This window comes from Boleophthalmus pectinirostris, unplaced genomic scaffold (genome assembly GCF_026225935.1).
Source record: "Boleophthalmus pectinirostris isolate CB_2022bp ecotype Guang Dong unplaced genomic scaffold, ASM2622593v1 HiC_scaffold_20, whole genome shotgun sequence".
Taxonomy (NCBI): domain Eukaryota; kingdom Metazoa; phylum Chordata; class Actinopteri; order Gobiiformes; family Gobiidae; genus Boleophthalmus; species Boleophthalmus pectinirostris.
The window spans coordinates 26,666,257-26,690,049 of record NW_026571153.1 but is presented as its reverse complement, the minus strand read 5'-3'; the positions used below and the strand labels follow the sequence as shown (position 1 = coordinate 26,690,049).

Sequence of the window (23,793 nt, the reverse complement as noted above, 5' to 3'; positions counted from 1 at the left end):
TACAAACTACATTTTGGTATATGTAATCTGTAATCTGTAGGGGAATACATTTTAAAAGTAACCTTCCCAACACTGTACCTAGAGTACTTGTGTACCTGGAGCTTCTGCCAGCATCTCTAGAGTAGACCACGCCCATGCCCTGTTACTTACACTGCTGACACACAGTCATTATGGAGACCAGGGAGTAGAGTCTGTCCCCTGTCCAGGCCCCTCCACACAGCATTGCTCCTTTGGGCACACTCACATCAGAGGTACCAGAAGGAGCACTGTCATGGTGCATGGTTCTGGTAGGCAGGCCGCATATTCATGCATTTGTTTAATGACATTGGCAATACAACTTTTCTCTGATTTTGATTTCTTCTGCTGTGGCGGGTCGTGTCATTCACAGATCTAAACACAAATGTCTGCTGTGGGACTGAGGCTGTGAACACTAAGTCTGAGTCCGAACCAGAAAGTAAAAATGTGTGACGAAATCAGTAGTGTTCAGATGGAGGATTTGGCCTCTGTGTGGAGACATCGGGTGCTCCAAAAGACTAAGGCCATACTGAGCCAGTCTAACCATGTACTACACTCACAGTTTGTGCAAATGCCCTCTGGGAGGAGCTATATCACCCCACAGCAAAAGACCAACTTCTACGCTAAATCTTTTATTCCTTCTGCCATAAAGCTTTTAAATGGGAAGTAAATTTGCTATTGTGTCCCTGATGCACTGAGGTTTGAATGTATGGCGTCTGTTTTTCTTTTTCTTTTATTATTTATATATTGTGCACGACCAGAGATGTGCGAACTGAATTGCCCTTTGGGATTAACAAAGTTGTTGATTGATTGATTGACTAAGATCTGGGCAAAACAACAACATTCAAACCAGTCTATGAACCTATGACACCATGTCTTTTGAAGGGTAAACCACTGATTTGTCTCCATGGAGACATGGAGTATTGCAGTAAACCAAACTATCTCTATAAAGACAAAATGTTAATGCTCCCAGGTCAAGTTACAAGTCAGATCTGTGGAGTGACAAGTCTCACTTTAATGTTATGCACACACTTAAAACAGCTATAACTTATAATAGGTTACAAAGATAAATTTAGTGATATACTGTATAAGTTTCCAGTTAAAAGAATAGCATCTCCATGGAGACAAGCAAGTAGCGGACTCCAGTCAGAAAAGTTACATAATGCCTCTTTAAGTAAATTATAATAAACAATACAATGTACATGTACTTATTATATATTTTTTTTAAATAAGAACAAAAAAAATAAGAATTCCAAATCAACCTTCTGTTTATTGACTAATTTCTGTACATTCTTTCAGGGTGGTCTTCTGATCAGCTCCATCTCTGGTTCCTCATCTTCTGAAGACATGATTCTTCTTGTCAGCTTCATCAAATAATTTCTGATCAGCTCATGTTCTTCATCTTCTGGCAGCGGCGGATTGGCAATTATTCTGGAAAAGCCCAGAACAGCCGTCCGCTCATGGACCGGTCCTCAATTTTCACTGTGGGTCGATTTGTAGGGGAAAATTCCAGGGCCTTTCTTTGGTCCCAATCTGCCCCTGTCTTCTGGAGATACAGTTCTTCTCATCAGCTTCATCAAATCACTTCTGATCAGCTCCTGTTCGTCATCTTCTGGAGACACGTTTTTTTCTCGTCAGCTTCATTAGATCTCAGGACCACAGGGCTCAGGTGGCCCCTCCAAACCAGTCATCCTGGGAACAGAAACAGAAAGAGAAAGAGAGTTAAGGCGTGTGCACATTCAAAATAAGATACTATAGAATAATTTCTTACCTCATGTTTGTTTGTTTCCGGAAACACGGTTCTTCAGGTCAGCTTCATCAACTCACTTCCGATCTGCTCTTGTCCTTCATCTTCTGGAGACATGGTTCTTCTCGTCAGCTTCATCACGTCACTTCTGATCAGCTCTTGTTCATCATCTTCTGGAGACACGTTTTTTTCTCGTCAGCTTCATTAGATCTCAGGACCACAGGGCTCAGGTGGCCCCTCCAAACCAGTCACCATGGGAACAGAAACAGAAACAGAAAGAGAGTTAAGGCGTGTGCACATTCAAACTTTCAGACTTTTACGTGTTGAAGTACATGTTTCATTATATATTTTTTACCAACACATAAGACTATTAAAAAAAAAAAAAAAAAAAAAAAAAAGGAGAAGTAGTGAGTGTCCCACTGACTGGTGAGTTAGTGAACAAGCCCACATCTCAAGATACAATCATTCAAATCAGTCTCCAAAGAGACTGTTTACAAAGGCTTTGAGTAAAATACACATTTGATTGGATTTGAAATGGCACGTTACAGGCCGTACAAGGTGAATCCAACACAACAAGAACAGGAGATATAAGTGAACAAAGCCACACCTCCACACTTTATAATTATTCTCTCATAGTTATTATAATGAGATTTGCAGTTGTTGAGAATATGGCTTTACTGCCTTAAAGCTCCATATAATATTATTTTTTTTTGTATAACACAGTTAGTCCTTAGTAGTTGTAATACTAAGTACTATAAAACACACTCTCACCGCTAACCCTTCTATGCCCAGAAAAACACAAGTTTACAATAAATGCAAGGTGTACTATGCAGGAATTTCTGATTTCTGATTAAATTTAAATCAGTTAGCATCCTAGCATTTTTTCAGTACAAACGAACCTGGGGCCCAATTGCGTATTACATGTATTATAATAAGATAGTTAACAATCACTCAGTTAAAACATAAGTCAATGATAAAACTTTACATTTTATCATCAAAGTTTTTATGAAATCCTATATAATAATCCTTGCTTTTTTCCTACTTAAAAATTATAACAATCATTTTCACCTCAAATTCAAAGAAAATAAAAAGTCAAGGTGCACTATGCAGGAATTTCTGTCAAACTGTAGTACTCAAATTAAATTTTACATAAATTAGATTTTAGTCTGTGAAAAGAGTAAAATGTATTATTATTACTATTATTATTATTATTATTATTATTATTATTATTGTTTGCTTGTTGAAATCTTACATAGTGTTCCCTACTTTTTTTGTACTTTTTTTTCTGTTTCTTATATATATATATATATTTTATATAAATATAAATCTGTATAAAAATCTAAAATCTGTATAAATCAAAAAGTATAAGGTGTACTATGCAGGAATTTCTGTAAAACTTCAGTACTCAGATTTGAATTCAGAATAAAATTACAGTTAACTCAGTAAGAAAAGGTTATGTCTTTTCACCAATGTTTGTTGTTTTATGAAATCCTACATAGTATTCCTTACCTTCAATCTATTCGTTTTTAAAAATCAATCAATCAAGAAATCAATCAATTAAGAAATCAATCAAGAAATCTATCAATCAAGAAATCAATCAATCAAGAAATTAATTAATCAAGAAATCAATCAATCAAGAAATCAATCAATCAAGAAATCAATTAACCAAGAAATCAATCAATAAATCAATTAATCAAGAAATCAATCAAGAAATCAATCAATCAAGAAATCAATCAATCAAGAAATCAATGGGATGATGGGCGTGGTTTAAGGTGGTAAAAGTCGCCGCATTGAGCCAAGCTCTGAGTCTCAGAGGCTGAGTTCAGTCCTCGTCCGACTCAGAGTCTTGGAACAGGTGGTGGTACTGGAACCTGAAGCGTCCAGGCGTCCCAGAGGAGGTGGTGGGGTCTGGGTCGGAGGTGGTGGGGTCTGGGTCGGAGGTGGAGGGGCCTGGGTCGGAGGTGGTGGGGTCTGGGTCGGAGGTGGTGGGGTCTGGGTCGGAGGTGGTGGGGTCTGGGTCGGAGGTGGGGCCTGGGTGGGAGGTGGAGAGGCACGGCCGCTTGGAACTAGGGTCGTCCTGTTCTTCATTGTCTTCATCCCTGACGCGCTTGTGTCCGCTGCGAGGAATGAAGTCCAGAGCAGGACCCACTGGAGGAGGATGTGGAGCAGCAGGAGAGCTGGGTGCTTGCGGCTGAGGAGGGGGGGTCGGGACGCGATCCTCTGGCTCCACAGCTCGAACTGGAAGCATCCACCGGACCGCCCAGAGACGAGCTAAGGCGTTGAATGCTTCTATCTGTCTATCTTCGAGGAACACTCGCCTCTCTTCTTCCTCTTCGTCCTCCTCTTCTTCCTCTTCGTCCTCCTCCGCGTCACTCCTCTCCCAATCTTCCAAACCAAAATCAGCGAGCCCGTCGTTCCAGTCCTCTTCAATACCTAACCCAAAATGAAACCAAGGCCCACCTACCTCCAACTCACCTTGGTCCTCCAGGTCCAGAGGGTCCTGAACGGCCACTGCAACAGATTTGATAATGTTAAACACTCTTCAATTTGTATCTGGAGCAAGTCAGACTAGTACCACAGGCTCTACTAACTTATACTGCTACTACTACTCCCAGTTATTTACATAACATATCGAAGGTGTATGGTTTATATCTGGAGGAGCCAGAGTTTGCAGGGATGATTTGTTATATTGATGTTTGGCTCTAAACTAACTGTAGGTTTATAACATTGATTCTGATCAGTTCAGATGGCCTATTTTACTGTTACATCTATTGTGGTGTATTCCAAATTGAGCAATTAGGACCGGCTGAATACATTTGGTAGTGTATGACATTGTCATTACAGTGCTGCAATGCATGGTTCAAGAACAGCAGGAAAACAGGAATATGCGATCAAAATCAAGATAAATGATACTATAAAGAAATACAATAGACACAACACTGTCAGCTGAGTAAAGCTGTAAAGCTATAAAACTACACAATAAGTGGATCTGACTGTAGTTATGAACAGTGCAGCAAATGCACAAGAATAAACAGTAGATAAAGTGATGTGAGTATACTATTATTTGTACAATAAGTAGCTATAACTCTGTATTATCTACAGTGCAGCATATGGACAAATTAAATCAAGTGACTTGGGTGAATTGTATCTGCAAAGTCTCTCATTATGTTACAGTATTGCACATGATTAGGCCTACTACAGGCGGACGGCACGTAAAGACCTACAGCGCTAAGAACACACCATTTTTATTGTGAATTTCTACTTGGATTTGGGTCATACATAATTGTAATTTAAAAAATATAACCAAACATTAGGCTACAGTACATTTTGCTGGGTTCTTGGTTTTTGCCTGGCCTAATTCATTCTGTTATGAGGGTCTATTTGATGAATGAGTTCATATTTATGAATATAGTTATGGATTATTAGTTGAACCCTTTAATTAAGCATGCTTTTTATACTTTATAGGCTATATGGTTGGTCCTATAGTTTTCTTGCAGTGATTTGAGTCTGGCATCTCCTCCTAAACCAAACCTCAAATGGAATGCTCAAATTAAATCAAACACCGGGGTTTCTATGGAGATCAAATGTGCATTTTCTAAAACATTCCAATTTAGCATTGCTAGCCTAGCGCCATGTTATTTTCACAAAAATGCCACTCAAACCCTGATGAATTTTGATGCTCAGAAAATACAAGATCGATTATTTCCTATAAATGTGACGATAACTTTTCACTACGCACTCGTGCTGATATGTTTCGAGCAGTTTCACGAGCTTCATGATCGAACATGAAATGGTTGAGTTAAAGTCACAAACTATCAATTCATAAACCTGTATTAGGAGTCAAACCTTACACCCATGTGGATAAAACTTCTTGTCATGAAGTATTTTGACTATGTTATTAATATTAATCATAATTTATCATGTTTGAATGTTATTGGAGTAATCTCACCTTCGGGGACGAAGTCCCGGTGGTCGAGGAGGAAGGTGAACCCGCCCATGGTGAAGTAGTCTCGATAGTCTAGGTGCGTTTTCAATCCTTCAAAACAGTGAACAGAGAGTTACTGAGTGTTTTATAATCGCTGATGGGCTAATAAGAGATGAATACCAAAGTTACGTACAAGTGTTCACAGAGCGTCCAAGAGGCGTTTTCTCAGGTGAGAAGTGAGTAACTGAGCGAGCGGCAGCCGCTTATATTGTGCGTCCAGACGTTCTGTTGCTATGGCCCCGACGCACGACGCACCTCCTGACCGTACGTCTTTACGCCTTTGACTTGTCAGTAGCCTAATAGGCAATTCATTTGAAGAGAATAATCATTAAATTAGGGCCTGGTCCATGCGTGGTTTTACTTGTAGCCTAAAAGTTATAATTGATTTGACCAGACCACGACTCTGCTGCCAACACCACTACAGAGACCTGCACCAGTGGCGGAGCGTGCATTTCACACCTTGGCCTTCAGTAGTGCTCCATCTGAAACAATCCACTCCTCAATAACTTCAGTCCCTGACAAAAGTCTTGTCGCTTATCCATTTTGTAGAAACAAAAGCTTATAACCTGACTTTAAATTAATCGATTGGTTTTAGAAATGTCTCATATGAAAGCTAAAACCCTCCCAAATTATGCTCAATATACTCAAATAAATTTGCTTCACTGAAGAAAGATTGATCATTTAATGAACACAGAAAGGTCAGATTTTGGCAAGACAAAAGTCTTGTGGCCTTGTCATATGATGCACCCAATCCTAGATTACAGCCTCATCTGTGATCAGTTACTGATCAATCAATTAGTGGGTGTGTATAAAAAGAACCCCAGCACACCAGACCTTCACATCAACTGCAACTTGACCTCTGACAACATGCCTAAGATCCACCCTGAGACCAAAGCGTTAATTATCAAGAGGCTGAAGACCAGATCCACTGCTGAGGTGGTGACACCTTCAATGTGTCTCAGTGTCAAGTACAAAGAATAAGAAAAAGATCTGAAATGACTGGAGATGTTTTTGACAAGCCCAGGTCCGGCAGACCCCGCAAGACAACTGCTCAGGAGGACCGTTTGTTGATTCAAAAATCCAAGGCCAGCCCCTTTTCCACTGCAGCAGACTCCACCAGGCCTGGTCACCTCAAGTCCCTGTGTCAACCACAACAGTTTGTAGAATTCTGTCTCGAAATGGCCTCCATGGTCGAATCAGTGCACAGAAACCAGCACTAAACAAAAGACAATTAAAAAACCATGTGGCATTTGCCAAGGTCCACAGCCTGCTAAAAGGATGGACACTGGAAAAGTGGCAGAAGGTGGATTTCTCAGATGAATCCTCAGTTGAATTACATCACAGCCGCCGCAAATATTGCAGGAGACCTACTGGAGCCTGCATGGATCCAAGATTCACCCAGAAAACAGTTAAGTTTGGTGGTGGAAAAATCATGGTCTGGTGTTACATCCAGTATGGGGGTGTGCGAGACATTTGCAGGGTGGAAGGCAATATCAATAGCCTAAAATATCAAGAAGTATTAGCTCCTCTTACATTCCCAACCATAAAAGGGGTTAAATTTTGCAGCAGGATGGTGCTCCATCGCATACTTCTATCTCTACATCAAAGTTTCTCAAGGTGAAGAAGATCAAGGTGCTCCAGGACTGGCCAGCCCAGTCACCAGACATGAACATCATTGAACATGTCTGGGGTAGAATGAAAGAGGAAGCATGGAAGGCAAAACCAAAGAATCTTGATGAACTCTGGGAGGCATGTAAGACGCTGTCTTTGCTATTCCTGATGACTTCATCAACAAATTGTATGAATCATTATCAAACGTCATGGATGCAGTCCTTCAAGCTCATGGAAGTCATACAAGATATTAAATCTGGATCTCACAGCACCACTACTTCATTCACTGACGTTATGCAACATATTTTTGTATTTGAAGTAAATTATTTGTTCAATTTTCTGTAGGCGACAAAACTTTTGTCTTGCCAAAATCTGACCTTTCTGTGTTCATTAAATGATCAATCTTTCTTCAGTGAAGCAAATTTATTTTAGTATATTGAGCATAATTTGGGAGGGTTTTAGCTTTCATATGAGACATTTCTAAAACCAATCGATTAATTTAAAGTCAGGTTATAAGCTTTTGTTTCTACAAAATGGATAAGTGACAAGACTTTTGTCAGGGACTGTATTTTATGGTTATAAAAGCATCTTATTATACAGAAATACAGTATAAAGAGCCGTGGAGATTCCGTTCACGGAGAAGTGAGGAGAGGGGGCAGTCCTGGTGCAGACTTGGAGCAGAAAAGAGCTGTCAGTCAGTCTATCCCCTCATGTCAAACTCTTAGGCTCCTGCTCTATGTATGTGCTGTCTCTGTAACACTATTTTCCTTGTGACTTTAACCAGATTCTGTTCAGTTGCCATTACCGTGTGTTTAAATATACTTTTTTTGTCAGATATTTGAGCAGAAGACCAGCAACATTTATGAGGAGCAGTTAACAGAGCATTTAACTCCTAATTTTTATAATTCAAGTAGTCTAGTTTGGCCATGACTTGCTGGGGAATCACTGCTATATAGCTGATCTCAAACAGCTAAACTAAACACACATTTCCGTTCATAAAGAAAATTTCACAAGGTCTTTATACAATAGTACATTATGTAAACAATTTAAAGTACAATTTAACAGTAGCCTATTTCTAGTTTTGTAAATGACTCTTCAGCTGTCAGTCATAACCGTAACAACACTACCATCTAGTGGACGAAACCAGAAACTACAAAAGCATAACCACCATGAACATCTACGGGAGACAAAGAGTGAGATGTACTGTATTCATCTCGAGGGAAATTCAAGTTTTGCTGCAGCATTTACACTGATGCTGTTGGTGCTGATACACAATTGTCTTGCTTAAAAAATAAATAAATAAATAAAATCAAGAACTGTGATTAATTGATGTATGTGTTTTCCGCCTATGCCCCTCATGATAGAAGTTGCTGTTATGTATTGACTATTATGTGATTTACCGTTAATGTGGGGTTAATGTGTTTTTGCGTGATTATATGATGAAAGTGGACCCCTGGAAGAGTAGTCTGTGCAACTTTAGAGACTAATGGGAATCCTTAAAGAAAGAAATAAACATTGTGCTTCTCTATGGCCTTTGTGTCTCAGTCAAAGTTGAACAGTAGTATAGTACCTAGACAGTGTTGGGGAGTAACAGATTACATGTACCGGAGTTACGTAATCAGAGTACAAATTATGAGTAACTGTATTCGGTTACAGTTACTGTTTCAGTGAGTGGTAATTGGATTACAGTTACTTTGTTGAAATAAATGGATTACATGGCGGTATTTTCCTGTTTTCACATTTCGGGCTAAATCAGCCCCTGTTTTTTTCTTCTGGTAATTCCACTCAGTGCCAGATAATAAACCAGGTCTAAAAACAGGTCTAAAACCAGGTCCAAAACAGGTCTAAAACCAGGACTAAACCAGGACTAAAACCAGGACTAAAACCAGGTCTAATCCAGGACTAAAACCAGGTCTAAACTAAGTCTACACCAAGACTAAACCATGACTAAACCAGGACTAAAACTAGGTCTACACCAAGACTAAACCAGGACTAAACCAAGACTAAACCAGGTTTAAACCAGGTCCAAACCAGGACTAAACCGGGACTAAACCAGGTCTAAACCAGGACTAAAACCAGGTCTAAACCAGGACTAAAACCAGGTCTAAAGCAGGACTAAAACCAGGTCTAAACCAGGACTAAAACCAGGTCTAAACTAGGTCTACACCAAGACTAAACCAGGTTTGAACCAGGTCCAAACCAGGTCTAAACCAGGACTAAACCGGGACTAAACCAGGTCTAAACTGGGACTAAACCAGGTCTAAAACCAGGTCTAAAACAGGATTTAACAGGACTAAATCATGCTGCGTGGACCGTGTCTCCTCCTCTTCTATCAATAATATATATTTAATACGGTTCAGGAAAGTCTGGGCTTTTTATTTTCTTTTAGCAGACAAAATTTCTTATGTTTCGATATCCTCGTCTTTGCTTCTCTACAGCAAATCAAGTAATCCAAAGTATTCAGATTACATTACTCATTTTATGTAATTTAATGGATTACGTTACAAACTACATTTTGGTATATGTAATCTGTAATCTGTAGGGGAATACATTTTAAAAGTAACCTTCCCAACACTGTACCTAGAGTACTTGTGTACCTGGAGCTTCTGCCAGCATCTCTAGAGTAGACCACGCCCATGCCCTGTTACTTACACTGCTGACACACAGTCATTATGGAGACCAGGGAGTAGAGTCTGTCCCCTGTCCAGGCCCCTCCACACAGCATTGCTCCTTTGGGTACACTCACATCAGAGGTACCAGAAGGAGCACTGTCATGGTGCATGGTTCTGGTAGGCAGGCCGCATATTCATGCATTTGTTTAATGACATTGGCAATACAACTTTTCTCTGATTTTGATTTCTTCTGCTGTGGCGGGTCGTGTCATTCACAGATCTAAACACAAATGTCTGCTGTGGGACTGAGGCTGTGAACACTAAGTCTGAGTCCGAACCAGAAAGTAAAAATGTGTGACGAAATCAGTAGTGTTCAGATGGAGGATTTGGCCTCTGTGTGGAGACATCGGGTTTTTTGTCAGGGACTGTACGTACATATGTATGTGTCAACCACATGATAAGGTATGGTATGTAATGTACCTTGCCCAAAAAAAAATAAAAATGTAAAATGAATTGAATGAAGTCACCAGTTCATTGGTCTTGTCAACATTCAGGTCACTGTGACCACTGCCACTGCTCTCAGCTGTTGAGGGACATGTGAACTGCACTTTACAAAAGTGTGACACTAGGATATATTCCAAGTTCTATTAAAGCTGCTAGTTTGTACATTTTACCAATAAACCTCATTTGCACTGGGGGTTTAATCATTTTGATTGCAACTGTAAAGCAGCTCCTTCTCCTCACTGCTCCTTGGTGCTTATAGTTGTCATGATGTTGCTCTCAGAGGTCAATGGGCGATGGCATAGGCATTTTATTTATTTCGTTTGAACCCTTTCTTGTGATATGTTTTTGTAGTGTATACTGTATGTTCAAGTTTTGTTGTGCGCTAAATCAATCAATAAATACCACACTACTTAGTGTAGGCTACCAACACAGCGGCTATGAAACTATTTGGCTGTAGGCTACTACAACGTCTACTACTAATACTACTACTACTACTACTACTACTACTGCTACTAGTCCAATGAGATTCATTTGGTCTTCCGATATTCTATGTTATTAGGTTCTTTTTATTCAGACCCAGAGTGTTATTTCATACTTGACAGTTTGGACTGCTCACTAGCGTCTTCTTCAGAGTGATCACGTGACGTTGCTGTGACGTGTCTGGTCAGCTGATTTAAGCAAACATCATTGGGACAGAGGAAAACAAACATCGCCGCTGGATTAAAGAAGCAATCGAAATACGGAAACGTGCCCACAGGACTGTAAACCGGGACGAGGGGGCTTTTTTACTCTCACACACCTGGGATGCTGTCCTGAGGAAGTGGGACTGCAGATGGCGCTGTCGTCCTGCCTCCACCGGTAGGAAGACAACCCCAAAACCTGTTTAAATCAGCTGACCAGACACGTCACAGCAACATCACATGATCACTCTGAGGAAGATGCTAGTGAGCAGTCCAAACTGTCAGGTATGAAATAATACTCTGGGTCTGAAAAAAAAGAACCTAATAACATACTACTACTAATAATAATAATAATAATAATAATAATAATAATAATAATAATGTGTTCTTGTCTCGGTCAGAGGACACAGGGGAGATTTGTGTTCTCCAAGGCCGCTTGTCCCTTGGGGTTTGACGCCCTGTTCTGAACCTCACTGTCGTGGTGAGTGCGTGAGCCCAGTAACCACTCCAGTTTGTTGCTTAAAATTCTTCTAGCTTTATTTGCCCTGATGCCTGTAATAACATTCACTTTGTCACACTCACCCTCGTCTCATTCACTTCACCAGATACACACACACAGATTTTTTTCACTTTTTCACTTGAATCTGTGTGTCACACAGATTCACAATGTGGGTTTGAACCATGGAACAATTTAAATGAAAACCTAATAAGTTGCCTAAATATATAACACTTTAAACAAAAATAACATGTTAAGGATGAAGGATGAAGATGAACAGAGAAGGGGAAAAAAAATCTCTTAAATCATATCAAACAAACACAAAAATTAGAAATGTGCATACACAATTACCACTAAGGAAGTTACTCATCGAGTATGAATGATAAAAAACTGTATTAGTCGTGTCCAGGTCACATCTGTGAATGTGAGGAGTTTAGATGTTTACACTTGTCCCTGCTCTTTTTCGAGCTTAACTGTGACACAATATGTACAATAATCATTTCATGTTAATATCTTTATATTTCATGTTGCTCAAATAAATGAACTGAACAGAATTAAAAAGGATTGCACTGACCTGATGAAACATACCTGTTCAATGACTAGACTCACCTGCTGAAACTTACCTGTTCACTGATGAAACTTGCGTGTTTAATTCTTGCATTTAGCCGGTGAGTGGCTGAGAAGTTCTTTGTGGTTTTGTGTCCCACCCTGTGAGCTGTGCTGGAGGGGAGAGTGAACTGTTGTCTTCACACGCACACTGCCACAGCTGTGATGATGAAGGGAACAGTATTTGAACAGGCTAAAAGGTCACAGGAGGTCATTTTAAGTAATACAGGACCTTTTTAAAACATTTTGTAATTCTGTCTGTGCTCAGTTTGTTCCATATAAATAAGACTAGGACAAAACTGATAAAAATATATTCAGTGTTGGGGAGTAACAGATTACATGTACTGGAGTTACATAATCAGAGTACAAATTCTGAGTAACTGTATTCAGTTACAGTTACTGTTTCAGTGAGTGGTAATTGGATTACAGTTACTTTGTTGAAATAAATGGATTATACGGCGGGATTTTCCTATTTTCACATTTTGGGCTATATCCTCTTTTTTTTTTTTCGGTAATTCTGTGATCTAAGCCAGGATTAAACCAGGTCTAAACTGGATCTAAACTAGATCTAAACCAGGACTAAAACAGGACTAAAACAGGATTTAACAGGACTAAACTGCATGGACTGTGTCTCCTCCTCTTCTATCAATAATATTTTTATTTGGTTTAGTAAAGTCTGGGCTTTTTATTTTCTTTTAGCAGACAAAATTTCTTATGTTACGATATCCTTGTATTTGCTGCTCTACAACAAACCAAGTAATCCAAAGTATTCAGATTACGTTACTCATTTTAAGTAATATAATGGATTACATTACAAACTACATTTTCTTGTATGTAATCTGTAATCTGTAGGGGAATACATTTTAAAAGTAACCTTCCCAACACTGAATATATTTCTATACTAACAGTTCAGCAGACAGTTTTTATGAGCCTGTAGATGTTCTGTTGAAGTGAATGGAGAGTAAAATGAAACAAAAGCTGCACAAATGCGGCTTTCTATGTTTGCCTGTTTTGGAATATTACACCTGGTATAATTCTCATCTCTTTGTCGCTGACATGATTTTCTATATTTTACTTTAGCTCATCTTCAAAACAGCAGCTTCAGTGTGATGTGCTTCTATTGCCTGTAAACTATATTATCTGTCATAATTGTTTTATTGCCCTCAACTGGCACTGGGCACAGAGGTAGTCGGCTCGTTCCAATCAGAGGGACAGTCAATCATTTACGGCGTAATGTAATGTCCTCCAGTCAAATGTTCTATTCATTAGGTGTAATTCTCACGTTGTTACTTCTGTCTGTGTTTCCTTTCACTGTTAAAAGCATTAAAAACGTGAGGTTTTTGGGTTGTGCAGTTAGAATTACTAAACAAGTGAGCTGATTGAATGAGACTGACCCATAAAACTCTTTTCAAAACACTTTTAGTTCAATGGCTGAATGAAGCAGATCAGTGTCTCTTCACTCCCCTTAAAAATCCTAACTGCTCTGGGACTTACACCGTGAGAACCTCATCCCCTTGATTGACAAGACTGAGAGGGACTTTGTGCGTTGGTCGGTTTTGCCTCTTTCACTTGCAGGTCGAATAAGCTTGGTTAACATGGTGGTTCTCCCCAGGTTTCTCTACATGTTTCAACACCTCCCTGTCTTTCTTAACAAATCCTTTTTTGTTAGGCTAGATAAGATTATTTCAACAAATCTATGGGCTGGTAAGGTTTCCTAAGGATAAAGGGGGTTTGCTCTGCCAGTCTTTAGACACTACTACTGGGCGGCACATGTGCAGAAACTTTTATTTTGGATGACCGACAGAGAGGATTCCCTACCAAGCTGGGTGCATTTGGAGAAGAAATCTTCACAGTTCTCCCTGTGGTCTATTTTGTGCTCGCAACTTCCTTTCCCACATTTAACTACCTGCCCTGTGGTCTCTATCTCACTGAAGATTTGGAATCAGTTTAGGAAGCACCTTGGCCTCTTGAGTCCTACCACCCTGACATCAGTGTGTCAGAAATTTTACTTTTGAGCCATCTAATGGAGATTTAGCATTTAAAATCTGGCATAATAATGGGATTAGGTCAATTAGTGATCTGTATACTGATGGCGTATTTTCATCTTTCGAACACTTGTCTATCAAACATCACCTCCCAAAGCATCATCTTTTTAGTTATTTTCAGGTCCGGGATTATGTTAAAAAGTTGTTCCTCCACTTTCCGAATCTCCCTCCAGAAAACTTATTAGACTCTCTCCTCTCTGTGGACCCGATTACCAGAGGATGTATCTCAGTTTTGTACAGGTTAATTCAATCAGAAACATTAACATATTCTAATGCAGTTAGAAATGCTTGGGAGGAGAGTCTCAATATTGTGATTACAGAACAACAATGGAATTCTGCATCATCTCTGGTTTATTTGTCTTCTATCTGTGCCCGTCACAGAATAATTCAATGTAAAGTTGTTTACAGGGTTCACTATACAAATGCGAGACTGGCTGAGATTTATCCTTCTGTAAGAGACGCCTGTAGCAGATGCCTGTTCTCCCCTGCCAATCACTCACACATGTTGTGGGCTTGTTCAAAACTAGGACCACTGTGGACATATATCTTTAGCACACTGAAGGGGGCGTATGGTTATCCCATTGCTTCTAACCCAATCTCTGCGATTTTTGGTGCCTCCCCTGTTTCAAATGTGCCCAATGCGATGAAACGGGCAATAGCATTTACCACCTTACTGTGGCTGCTGGGTCTGTCCTGTGGGCTCCTGGTGGAGGGTTGGTGCTTGGGCCTCAGGTGCCTGGCCTTCATCTCTCCCCTGGCTCCTGTGGTGGTTCCTGGTGGTGGTGGACGTCTCTCTGCTCCTGGTGTAGACGGCTCCTCTGACGGTGCTTTCTCAACTGGTTCACCAGTTCACATTTTACTGTGTCCAGTTTTATGTATTTTAGCATGTTAGTGTGTGTGTGAGTGTGTGTGTGTGTGTGTCTGTGTGTGTGTGTGTGTGTGTGTGTGTGTTTGTGTGGGTTGTTTGTTTGTGGGGTTGGGCAGCTGTGAGGGTTGGGTTGGTGGGTGGGTGGAAATGTAGGATTGTTTTTAATCACTGTAAAGCACTTTGTGTTACATTTTGTATGAAAAGTGCTTTATAAGGGTCCGGTCAAGCGGTAACGGAGGGAAACAGGGGCAGATATTTTACATTCAAATAGCTCTTTTTCAGAAACTAGAGGGACTATTGAAATAAATAAGGTATTAGAATGTAGGAAAATTCTTTCAAGTTGTTGACAAAAAATTTTAAACTCATGTCGGTAACGGAGGGAATGAAATATGCAGCACTTTTTGGCCAATAAATCCAAACAGTGATAACTCTTGGTTCTCACTTCCATATCCTTAACAAACTGGTTTGAATATTTGCTTCATAAAGTTTTCTACCTTATGGTACAAGATTAGGTTGAAAAACCTCTTACTTTTTGACTCATGAGATTTTTTATTAAGAAAGGTCATGGTAACGGAGGGAAAAGTAACGGAGGGAAAATTGTGCAAGTAGAAGGTGCATGATTTTACATCATTTATCAGCTTTTTTCTTCTGAATACTTTAATATTACTTCAAAATGAAAGGAAACTATTTCTATAAAATATGTCAGTCCTTCCAAGCAAATTTTTATCATTTTAAATACTTTTTTTTTTTTAAATCATGTACCTTCATCAACAGTTCAAAGATTGAATAACACAAGATATGATGAAATACATCCATTTATTGACATGATTTGCAGGTCTTTGAAATTTAGGAAATAATTTTTGTTCCATGTTTCATACATGGTCTGTTTAAAACATATGGAACTTTAGAACCAAAAATGGTGCAGAAAAAAGGTCAACAGTTTCATAAACTAGATTACATATGTATCTGTTCAATATATTTTTATATCAGATGCATTAACTTGAATTTTTGGCCTTGCTGTTTACTTCTGCGTGACCGAGCCCTTAAATAAAGTTTGACTGATTGATTGAAGCAAGATACAGAATAATTACAGCGAGGGAGAGAAGTGTCTGTAGAAGCAGGAGACTACTGGTGTTTTAGTTGATGATACAGAAATACCTCTCCTCACAGGTTTGTAACTCTTGTGGTTTCCTCCTCGGTCTTTAGAGAAGCTGCGTGTAAAAAACTCAATATTTAAAACACATTCTGTAAAACTATCCGATGTGACACTTGCCCAGTCGTCTCCCGGTCATCAAGATCCGGCCAGTCATGATGCCAAGAATTCCTCTGAAGCGTGGTGAGCGCACGTAGAACTGACAGGCTGAGACGTGACAGGACCATGAAGAACAGGAAGCCTTATCACTCTGCATCATCACATACACTCACTCACACTCACTGACCACAGATGTGCCAGTGTGGACAACATGATCACTCTCTCCCTCACCAAACCAAAGTATATCGCAATGTACTCGAATTTATATTGCAGAACATCAGGACATAGATTTGAGTAAATGAGAAACTTCCCCATATATTTGAAATAGATGGACAACCTACTGCTATTTATTGATTCATATATTTTCAAATACACTGCTGTACAAACACATATTACATTATTGTATGTTAACTTCTTTTTTTTTTTTTTTTTGAGTTAAGCAAGCTCCAAATCACATTTAGCAACTCACATTTTGTCATAAACACAGAGAGACACAGGCGTCACTTGCCGAGCTCGACACGTGTCAACGCGTCGACTCGTTTGGTTATCACCAGTGCCATGGTTAGCACTGTCGCCTCACAACAACAGGGTACTAGGTTAGTTTGGTTGAATGGCTTTTTGTTTTATACATAATCAAACACTGAATTTGAGCCATAATCATAAAAATTAAACAGACTTTCTGAAATTAATGACAAAAAAATTCTGAACTTTTTCATGATATTCCAGTTTTTTGCAATGGTCCACTGCACAAACCGGTGCTTGAAAATGTCCATAAGGCAAAAAATGCACCGTCAGAGCTGAGAATGGACTTGGTTACACGCTCTTTTCACAATTTCATTTATACCAACCATCACAATCCCCGTGTGTCACAGTTTTGAGTTTTGAAAATCTGGTCACTCGAATAAAAGGTGTCCATTATACTAGTGAAATGTGAGGAGTATTTTGACAATTCATTCATAAAACTTATAAAACTTTATAAAACAAAACATTGTTACATCAAGAACCATCATCTTTTCAGGTTGAGAAGGTTGAGCAGGTGCAGATTATGACCTGGGACTTGTTTGATTCATAAACACATTCAAAAATCTGGAAAAACTCACAGTTTCCACAACCAAGAAAGTCTGTATTTTCACTCAAATAGACTCAAGTCTGTCTGTGTTTGTTTTGGATTGTTACGGCGCTTTACTTTAACTCCACACAAACCTCAAAGCTGCGATGTGATTGGTCCAGTCTCCGGCCCACCAGCGGCTGGGCCTATCACATCATCAGGAGAAGATGGATTCTTTTGAGTTTGTTAACTCTCAAATATCATGAGGATCCATCTTGCAGTGCAATGTTAGGGAATGTTTTTCAGTGCAATTAACACCACCAAATAAAAAAATAAAATAAAATAAAATAAATACACACTTTCATTTTTGTTGTTAAAATATTACAAACTGGGGAATTAATATAAGGTCAAACTACATAAACCAAGGGGGCATCCCTCCATTTTGATTGTCCCTCAGCCGTCCTGTTGAATTAGACTAAATCCAGACCTTACATAAGTTGTCCAAGTGTAGGTGTGGTGACTCTGTCAAACTCTGTCTGCGATTTGTGTGATTCACTCCCAGTGTTGGGAAGAAACTAAATATATGAACCAAGCACATGTATTCTGAATACTCATTCTGAGGAACTGTGGTCAGTACAGTTATTATTTGGTGCCATTCAGAATACAGTTACTTTTGTCAAATCAGAGGAATACATTATGGTATTTGATAAAGTCATTTAGACTTCAAAGTGCACAGAAGGAGGGAGAAAAACAGAGCACACAGTTGTTGTGGTGCATGTGTGATTTTTTTCATCTCCAGTTAGTGACAGGAAATCCTTTAAAAACAGTCAAACAAATATAAAGTTTTTCTTAATACTATCATTTAAAGTATTCAGAATGCAGTACTCTGACTGGACCGTGTAATGGAATACATTTCAAAATATACTTGAATCATTTACAGAATACTGAATGTCTGCATTATATTTTCAAAGGAACTGTGCTTCATTGTCCTTTATCTGTGGCCCTTTGCTCTGTAAATGTTTCCAGTATGTGGCCCCTCCGTGATAAGTTTGCACAGCCCTGACATAAACTGACTACACTGGATTAAATACAGAGATGCAACTGTTCTGAAGGCTGTTCCAAACCACACTGTAACATTTCTGTGGTTTTGCCCTAAATGAATAACTCGTGAATAAAAGCTGAAAACCTTTCACCCTCAAAGACTCTTAGGATGGTCACATTACTGCCCATGTTTGGATGAGGTCATCTTACAACACTTGCCTTTTCAGTGGGCTTTCCACTCTCCACACCCTGGAAAACACAGAAAACACACAAGGCAACTCTGGAGGGGAAGCTCTGGCTCATGCTGACTGAACATGAAACAATCTGGTCAATAGAAATCTCCTGATAACAGCCTCAACACACACTCACACACTCACGCACTCACACACTCAGAGACGAAACCAGACCAAGTTACAGGTCAGATCTGTGGAGAGGTGAGCCCACTCAGAGTCAGAATGTTTGTTTTTCTAGATATGTTTGAGCGATAAAACCACCTGTAATTGAATAAATGTAAAGTCGAGCTGTTTAATGTTACACTGTGTCACCCAACCAAAAAGTTACACAATACATCTTTATCTCCATGGAGATAAATATTTACTGTCTGTCTGTAAGGAATTAAACAATCTTTCCCCATGTATATGAGACATAAGGAATGTTGCCACAGTACACACTCTAGTACAACTAAAAAAAATAGAATTTCATGAAAAATGTCAATATTTTTTGTCACTCATTTCAGAAAGTCAAATCCATAGACTCATGACACAGAGTGAAGCTGTCAAGTCTTTATTTCTTGATATTTTGATGTCTTACAGATAACAAAAACCCAAAAGTGTCTATTATTATTATTATTATTATATATTACATAAGATAAATAAAGGATACTGTAAAATACCAAATAATATCCAGGGAGTTTATTTGTTTCAATCACTTAACAGACCAGGCATTTATTTGAGACCAGGCGGCAAATTGGAGCAGGAGATGAATTTCTTCCTCACAAAAATCTGTCTCAACGAAACTGTGAAAATATGGTACTCAAATTCTTTTAACCAGTAGGACTAGAATTTACAGTTTTGACGAGTCGGGGGAGATGTGGCTGTTAGATGATGTCCTGGCGACTACTTTTCCTACTACTGCCCCCCGCCACAACTTTCCTCTGACGCCACAGCAGCTATGATCACATCGCTGCTTCCTCCTAATTGCCAAACTGAAGGAATATGACCGGAACTCATCAAAACTGCTTCCATTTCCTGGCCGTTATGTTGCTTCATCTTCCTTTTTACGTCACTCACAGTAGAGTCGCCTGTTCCTCCACTTTTTCAGTGAAGCTGAGGTTGATCGGACGCAGCACAGAGAATAGAGCCTGTCCACTCAGTCACACAGTCTGGTCTGGGCAGGACTGACCTGAAGTCAAACTGCTCCTGGGGCTGTAAACATCAGGCTCTCTGTGTGTCACTGCACTAATCACCACATCTTGGTTAAATAAAGCACAAAAAATGTGAAATGGGAGTTTGAGCAGCTCCTCAGCAACAGCACAACCACTGCAGGACTAGACTGCATCACACTCAGAGTTTATTTGGAACTATGGGTTATTTATCAAAATATACACCTGCACCCGGCGGTTAAAGGGGAATTTTATGTTCAGATCTACATGTTCAGTACTTGACTGGGTCTCCTTTGGCATGAGCATCAGTGACATGAATTTTGGGTTTTCATTATCTGTGAGCCATAATTGTCAAAAAGTCGAGATAATGGACAGACAGCTTCACTCTGTGAGTCATGAATCTATATGATATCTGGGTTTGACTTTCTGAAATGAGAGACAAAAATGTTGAACTTTTTCATGATATTTACACATTTTTTGAGATGTACTAGTATATTTTATAAGCACCTCTAATAGTTAACATATGTCTCATCGATGTGTACTGTCTGTATGCAGTGTTGGGGAGTAACAGATTACATGTAACCGGTGTTACGTAATCAGAGTACAAATGAACTGTATTCAGTTACAGTTACTGTTTCAATGAGTGGTAATTGGATTACAGTGACTTTGTTGAAATGAATGGATTACATGGCGCTATTTTCCTGTTTTCACATTTTGGGCTAAACCAGGACTAAACCAGGACAGAACTAGGATTAAATCCATTTCTACCCTAGGACTAAACTAATACATTATTACACTAACAGTAGTGTGAACATAATTTCAGGCAGCAGTGACCTCACATAAAAAACATTTCTCTATTAATAATATTTTTCATATGGTTAAATAAAGACTGAACAAACAAGAATTTTCAGGATGTGGTTGGTACATTCATGTAGTTTTAAAAAACATGACAATATCAAGTAATCCAAAGTATTCAGATTACTTTACTCACTTTAAGTAATTGAATGGATTATGTTACAAACTACATTTTGGGGTATGTAATCTGTAATCTGTAGGGGAATACATTTTAAATGTAACCTTCCCAACACTGTCTGTATGTAATTATTAAGTGTTTTATTGTCCAATAATCAGGAAGTGTGTGTTTGTTTGCTACTTGGTCTCCCTGGTCTGTGAGAGTTATGAAAAACTCTTCTAAACTCATCGTGGTGAATAATGATGATACTCCAAATGCTTAAGGTAAGTGAAGAATAACTTTAAACCACAGCAAATGATTCAAAAGTCTGTTTGTCTTTTTTCATATAACAGTAAACATTTGGTACAGTGCCAGTTTGTGGGATAAAAATCTATTATTAGCAGTTTATTGGTCTAAAACTGCATCATAGAAATATACAGAAACCACTGACTTCCTGTTCAGAATAGGCCCCACATCTTCATGGTTTTATTTTACTGTAACGAGCAGCAGATTTTCTTTTACTTTATTTATTCTGCCCAACAAAGGCAAAAGACCCTGAGAAAAATGACTTCAGACTTTCTGTTTTGTCCACACTAAAGTAGAATAGAAGAATAGGTAGGGCACAATTACTAGTTGTAATAGTGAAGAAATATTTCCATGTGAAAAATACTGAGCTCCAAATTGACCCTTGACCCTTATTTGTCAGTTCCTGTTCTCTGCCTTTGTGTCATGAGATAAAAATAAGGAGTCATGCAAAGACAAAAGGCAGAAACTGATATGATCATGATTATTTGGTTGATTTTGCCTAGACTTCCTAGACTTTTAGATTTTATAAGAACATCTCACCAAGGTCGAGTCATCATGTGTTTGTTTGAATTGAAATAGAAGAGTTTTGGATTTCCTGTTTAGTGTTGATCAGGATCGTGCGGCGACACTTCCACAGTGAAACAGTTTGACACAAGTGATATTGCAGTACAGTGTGTACAGTATGAATAAATACACACAATACTTTCACTAAAGATCATTGAAGTAGAATTGAATACAAAGTTTTTTTTATATTGAATGTCTTCAGACCCTGAGTCAAGGCCAAACAAAAAGAAGGAGGCGTGAGGTTAGATTTTAAAATCAAATATATTTATGAACTAAATCCCAAACAAAACATACATTGTTTCTGCCTTTGGTCTTTGCACAAAAGCTTATTTTTGACTCATGATACAAAGGCAGAGAACAGAAACTGACAAGTAAAGGTCAAAGGTCATGATGGTGATGAAGCCTCATGAGGCATTGAACTACTTGAGCCAATTGGTTCGAGAAAGGTTCATTTCTCGAAGCTCGAAACCACCTACTGACCAAGTGTATAATCACAGACAGCTGGATCTAAACCACATCATGTGTGAGGCATTAACATTTTGTGTGTGTTATGTCTGCTGGGAATGACTATGAATTACACAAAATGTATGACCAAATCATTTCTGTACATTATCCCATATGTGTATAATACATTTTGTATGTTTCTGTGTGTGCACATTTTCCCAAAATGGTAATATGCGCTGTATCGGACCGTTGTGGTGAAGAGGAGCTGAGTCGAAAGGCGAAGTTCTCGATTTACCATCAGTCTACATTTCTACTCTCACCTATGGTCATGAGCTCTGGGTAATGACAGAAAGGACGAGATCGCGGGTACAAGCTCTCGAAATGAGTTTCCTCCACAGGGTGGCTGGGTGCTCCCTTAGAGATAGTGTGAGGAGTTCAGTCACACAGGAGGAGCTTGGATTAGAGCCGCTGCTCCTCCACGTCAAGAGGAGCCAGTTGAGGTGGCTCGGGCATCTGTTCCGAATGCCTCCTGGGCTCCTCCCTGGAGAGGTGTTCCGGGCATGTCCCACCAGGAGGAGGCCCCGGGGAAGACCCAGGACACACTGGAGGGACTATGTCTCTCAGCTGGTCTGGGAACACCTCGGGGTCCCCCTGGAGGAGCTGGAGGAAGTGTGTGTGGAGAGGGAAGTCTGGGAGTCCCTTCTCAGACTGGTGCCCCCATAACCTGACCCCGGATAAGCAGAAGAAAATGGATGGATGGTAATATCATAATACGGCAGGTGAAGCTGTTTTCCTGAAAATGGAAAAGGCGTAATCAGGCAGAGAACAGTCAAAGTGCTTGTGGAACTAGGAAAAGGGCACAGATTATGCTTGTGTAACTTGGACAATCGTGTACAGGACAGGAGAAATTGTATTCATTTTTATTCAGAAACAAGAGTTTCTCAGTAGTTTTTGGTTTTAAATGATTTTTTGTTGTTTTTTTTGTTTTTTGACACAACCTCTCCAGCCTTCGAGAGACTTTAAACTCTATCCAAACTCTAGTATCCAAACTCTCCAAATTCTCATCTGACTGCAACTCTCCTTCAAACACCCACATTTTGAATGGAGCCTGAGGGTTTATATCTCTGTAAGAGCTGGCAGCAAAATCTGAACTGCTTCCTGAAGTGATCATGTGGTAGAGCCGGGCAGCGAGGCTTCGGACGTCATCATTTTTGACTCCTCCCCCAAATGAAGCGAGCCTCGATATGCGCCTCGTGGAAACACCCTCTTCATTACTCGACACATACGTCGAAGCCTCGGCATATCTCATAACATCACTCGTCAAAGGTCAATTTTGAGCTCAGTACTTTTGACACAATATTTATTCACATGATAAAGGAGTCTCAAATACAAACAAAATGACATGAACTCATTTGAAACATGATGTTACGGCGTTCAGTCTTTTTCTTAGGGCAGTATTGTTGAAATTGTCTCTGTGACCTGTACTTTATGTAATGATATAATAATGTGGTCTGGAGTCTGAGTATGTGTAACAGTCTCATGTAAGTTCAGAGCAGTGGGCGGAGACAGGGGGTAAGTGAAAGCTGAAATTTTGTTCAAATGCAAGACAATTCAGGATTAGTCAAAGAAACATGAA

At 39.4% G+C, this 23,793-nt stretch overlaps 1 protein-coding gene across 1 annotated transcript; it reads right to left on the bottom strand.

Moving 5' to 3' along the window:
- Positions 1-3,584: 3,584 nt before the first annotated feature.
- On the bottom strand, positions 3,585-6,015 carry LOC129409701 (stereocilin-like). The gene is made up of 3 exons (XM_055156207.1): positions 5,881-6,015; positions 5,712-5,798; positions 3,585-4,273 (listed from the first exon to the last, which is right to left on the bottom strand). Exons 2-3 carry the CDS (start codon positions 5,758-5,760, stop codon positions 3,585-3,587), a joined length of 738 nt encoding a protein of 245 aa, XP_055012182.1. The 5' UTR covers positions 5,761-5,798; positions 5,881-6,015.
- Between the last annotated feature and the right edge of the window lie 17,778 nt (positions 6,016-23,793).

What these genes read in the sequence shown, in the direction of transcription:
- LOC129409701 (XM_055156207.1), bottom strand. Translation starts at nt 5,760, where the DNA reads ATGGGCGGGTTCACCTTCCTCCTCGACCACCGGGACTTCGTCCCCGAA. An exon ending in CCGGGACTTCGTCCCCGAAG is followed by an intron (nt 4,274 to 5,711) that starts GTGAGATTACTC and finishes AATCTGTTGCAG; the next exon opens with TGGCCGTTCAGGACCCTCTG.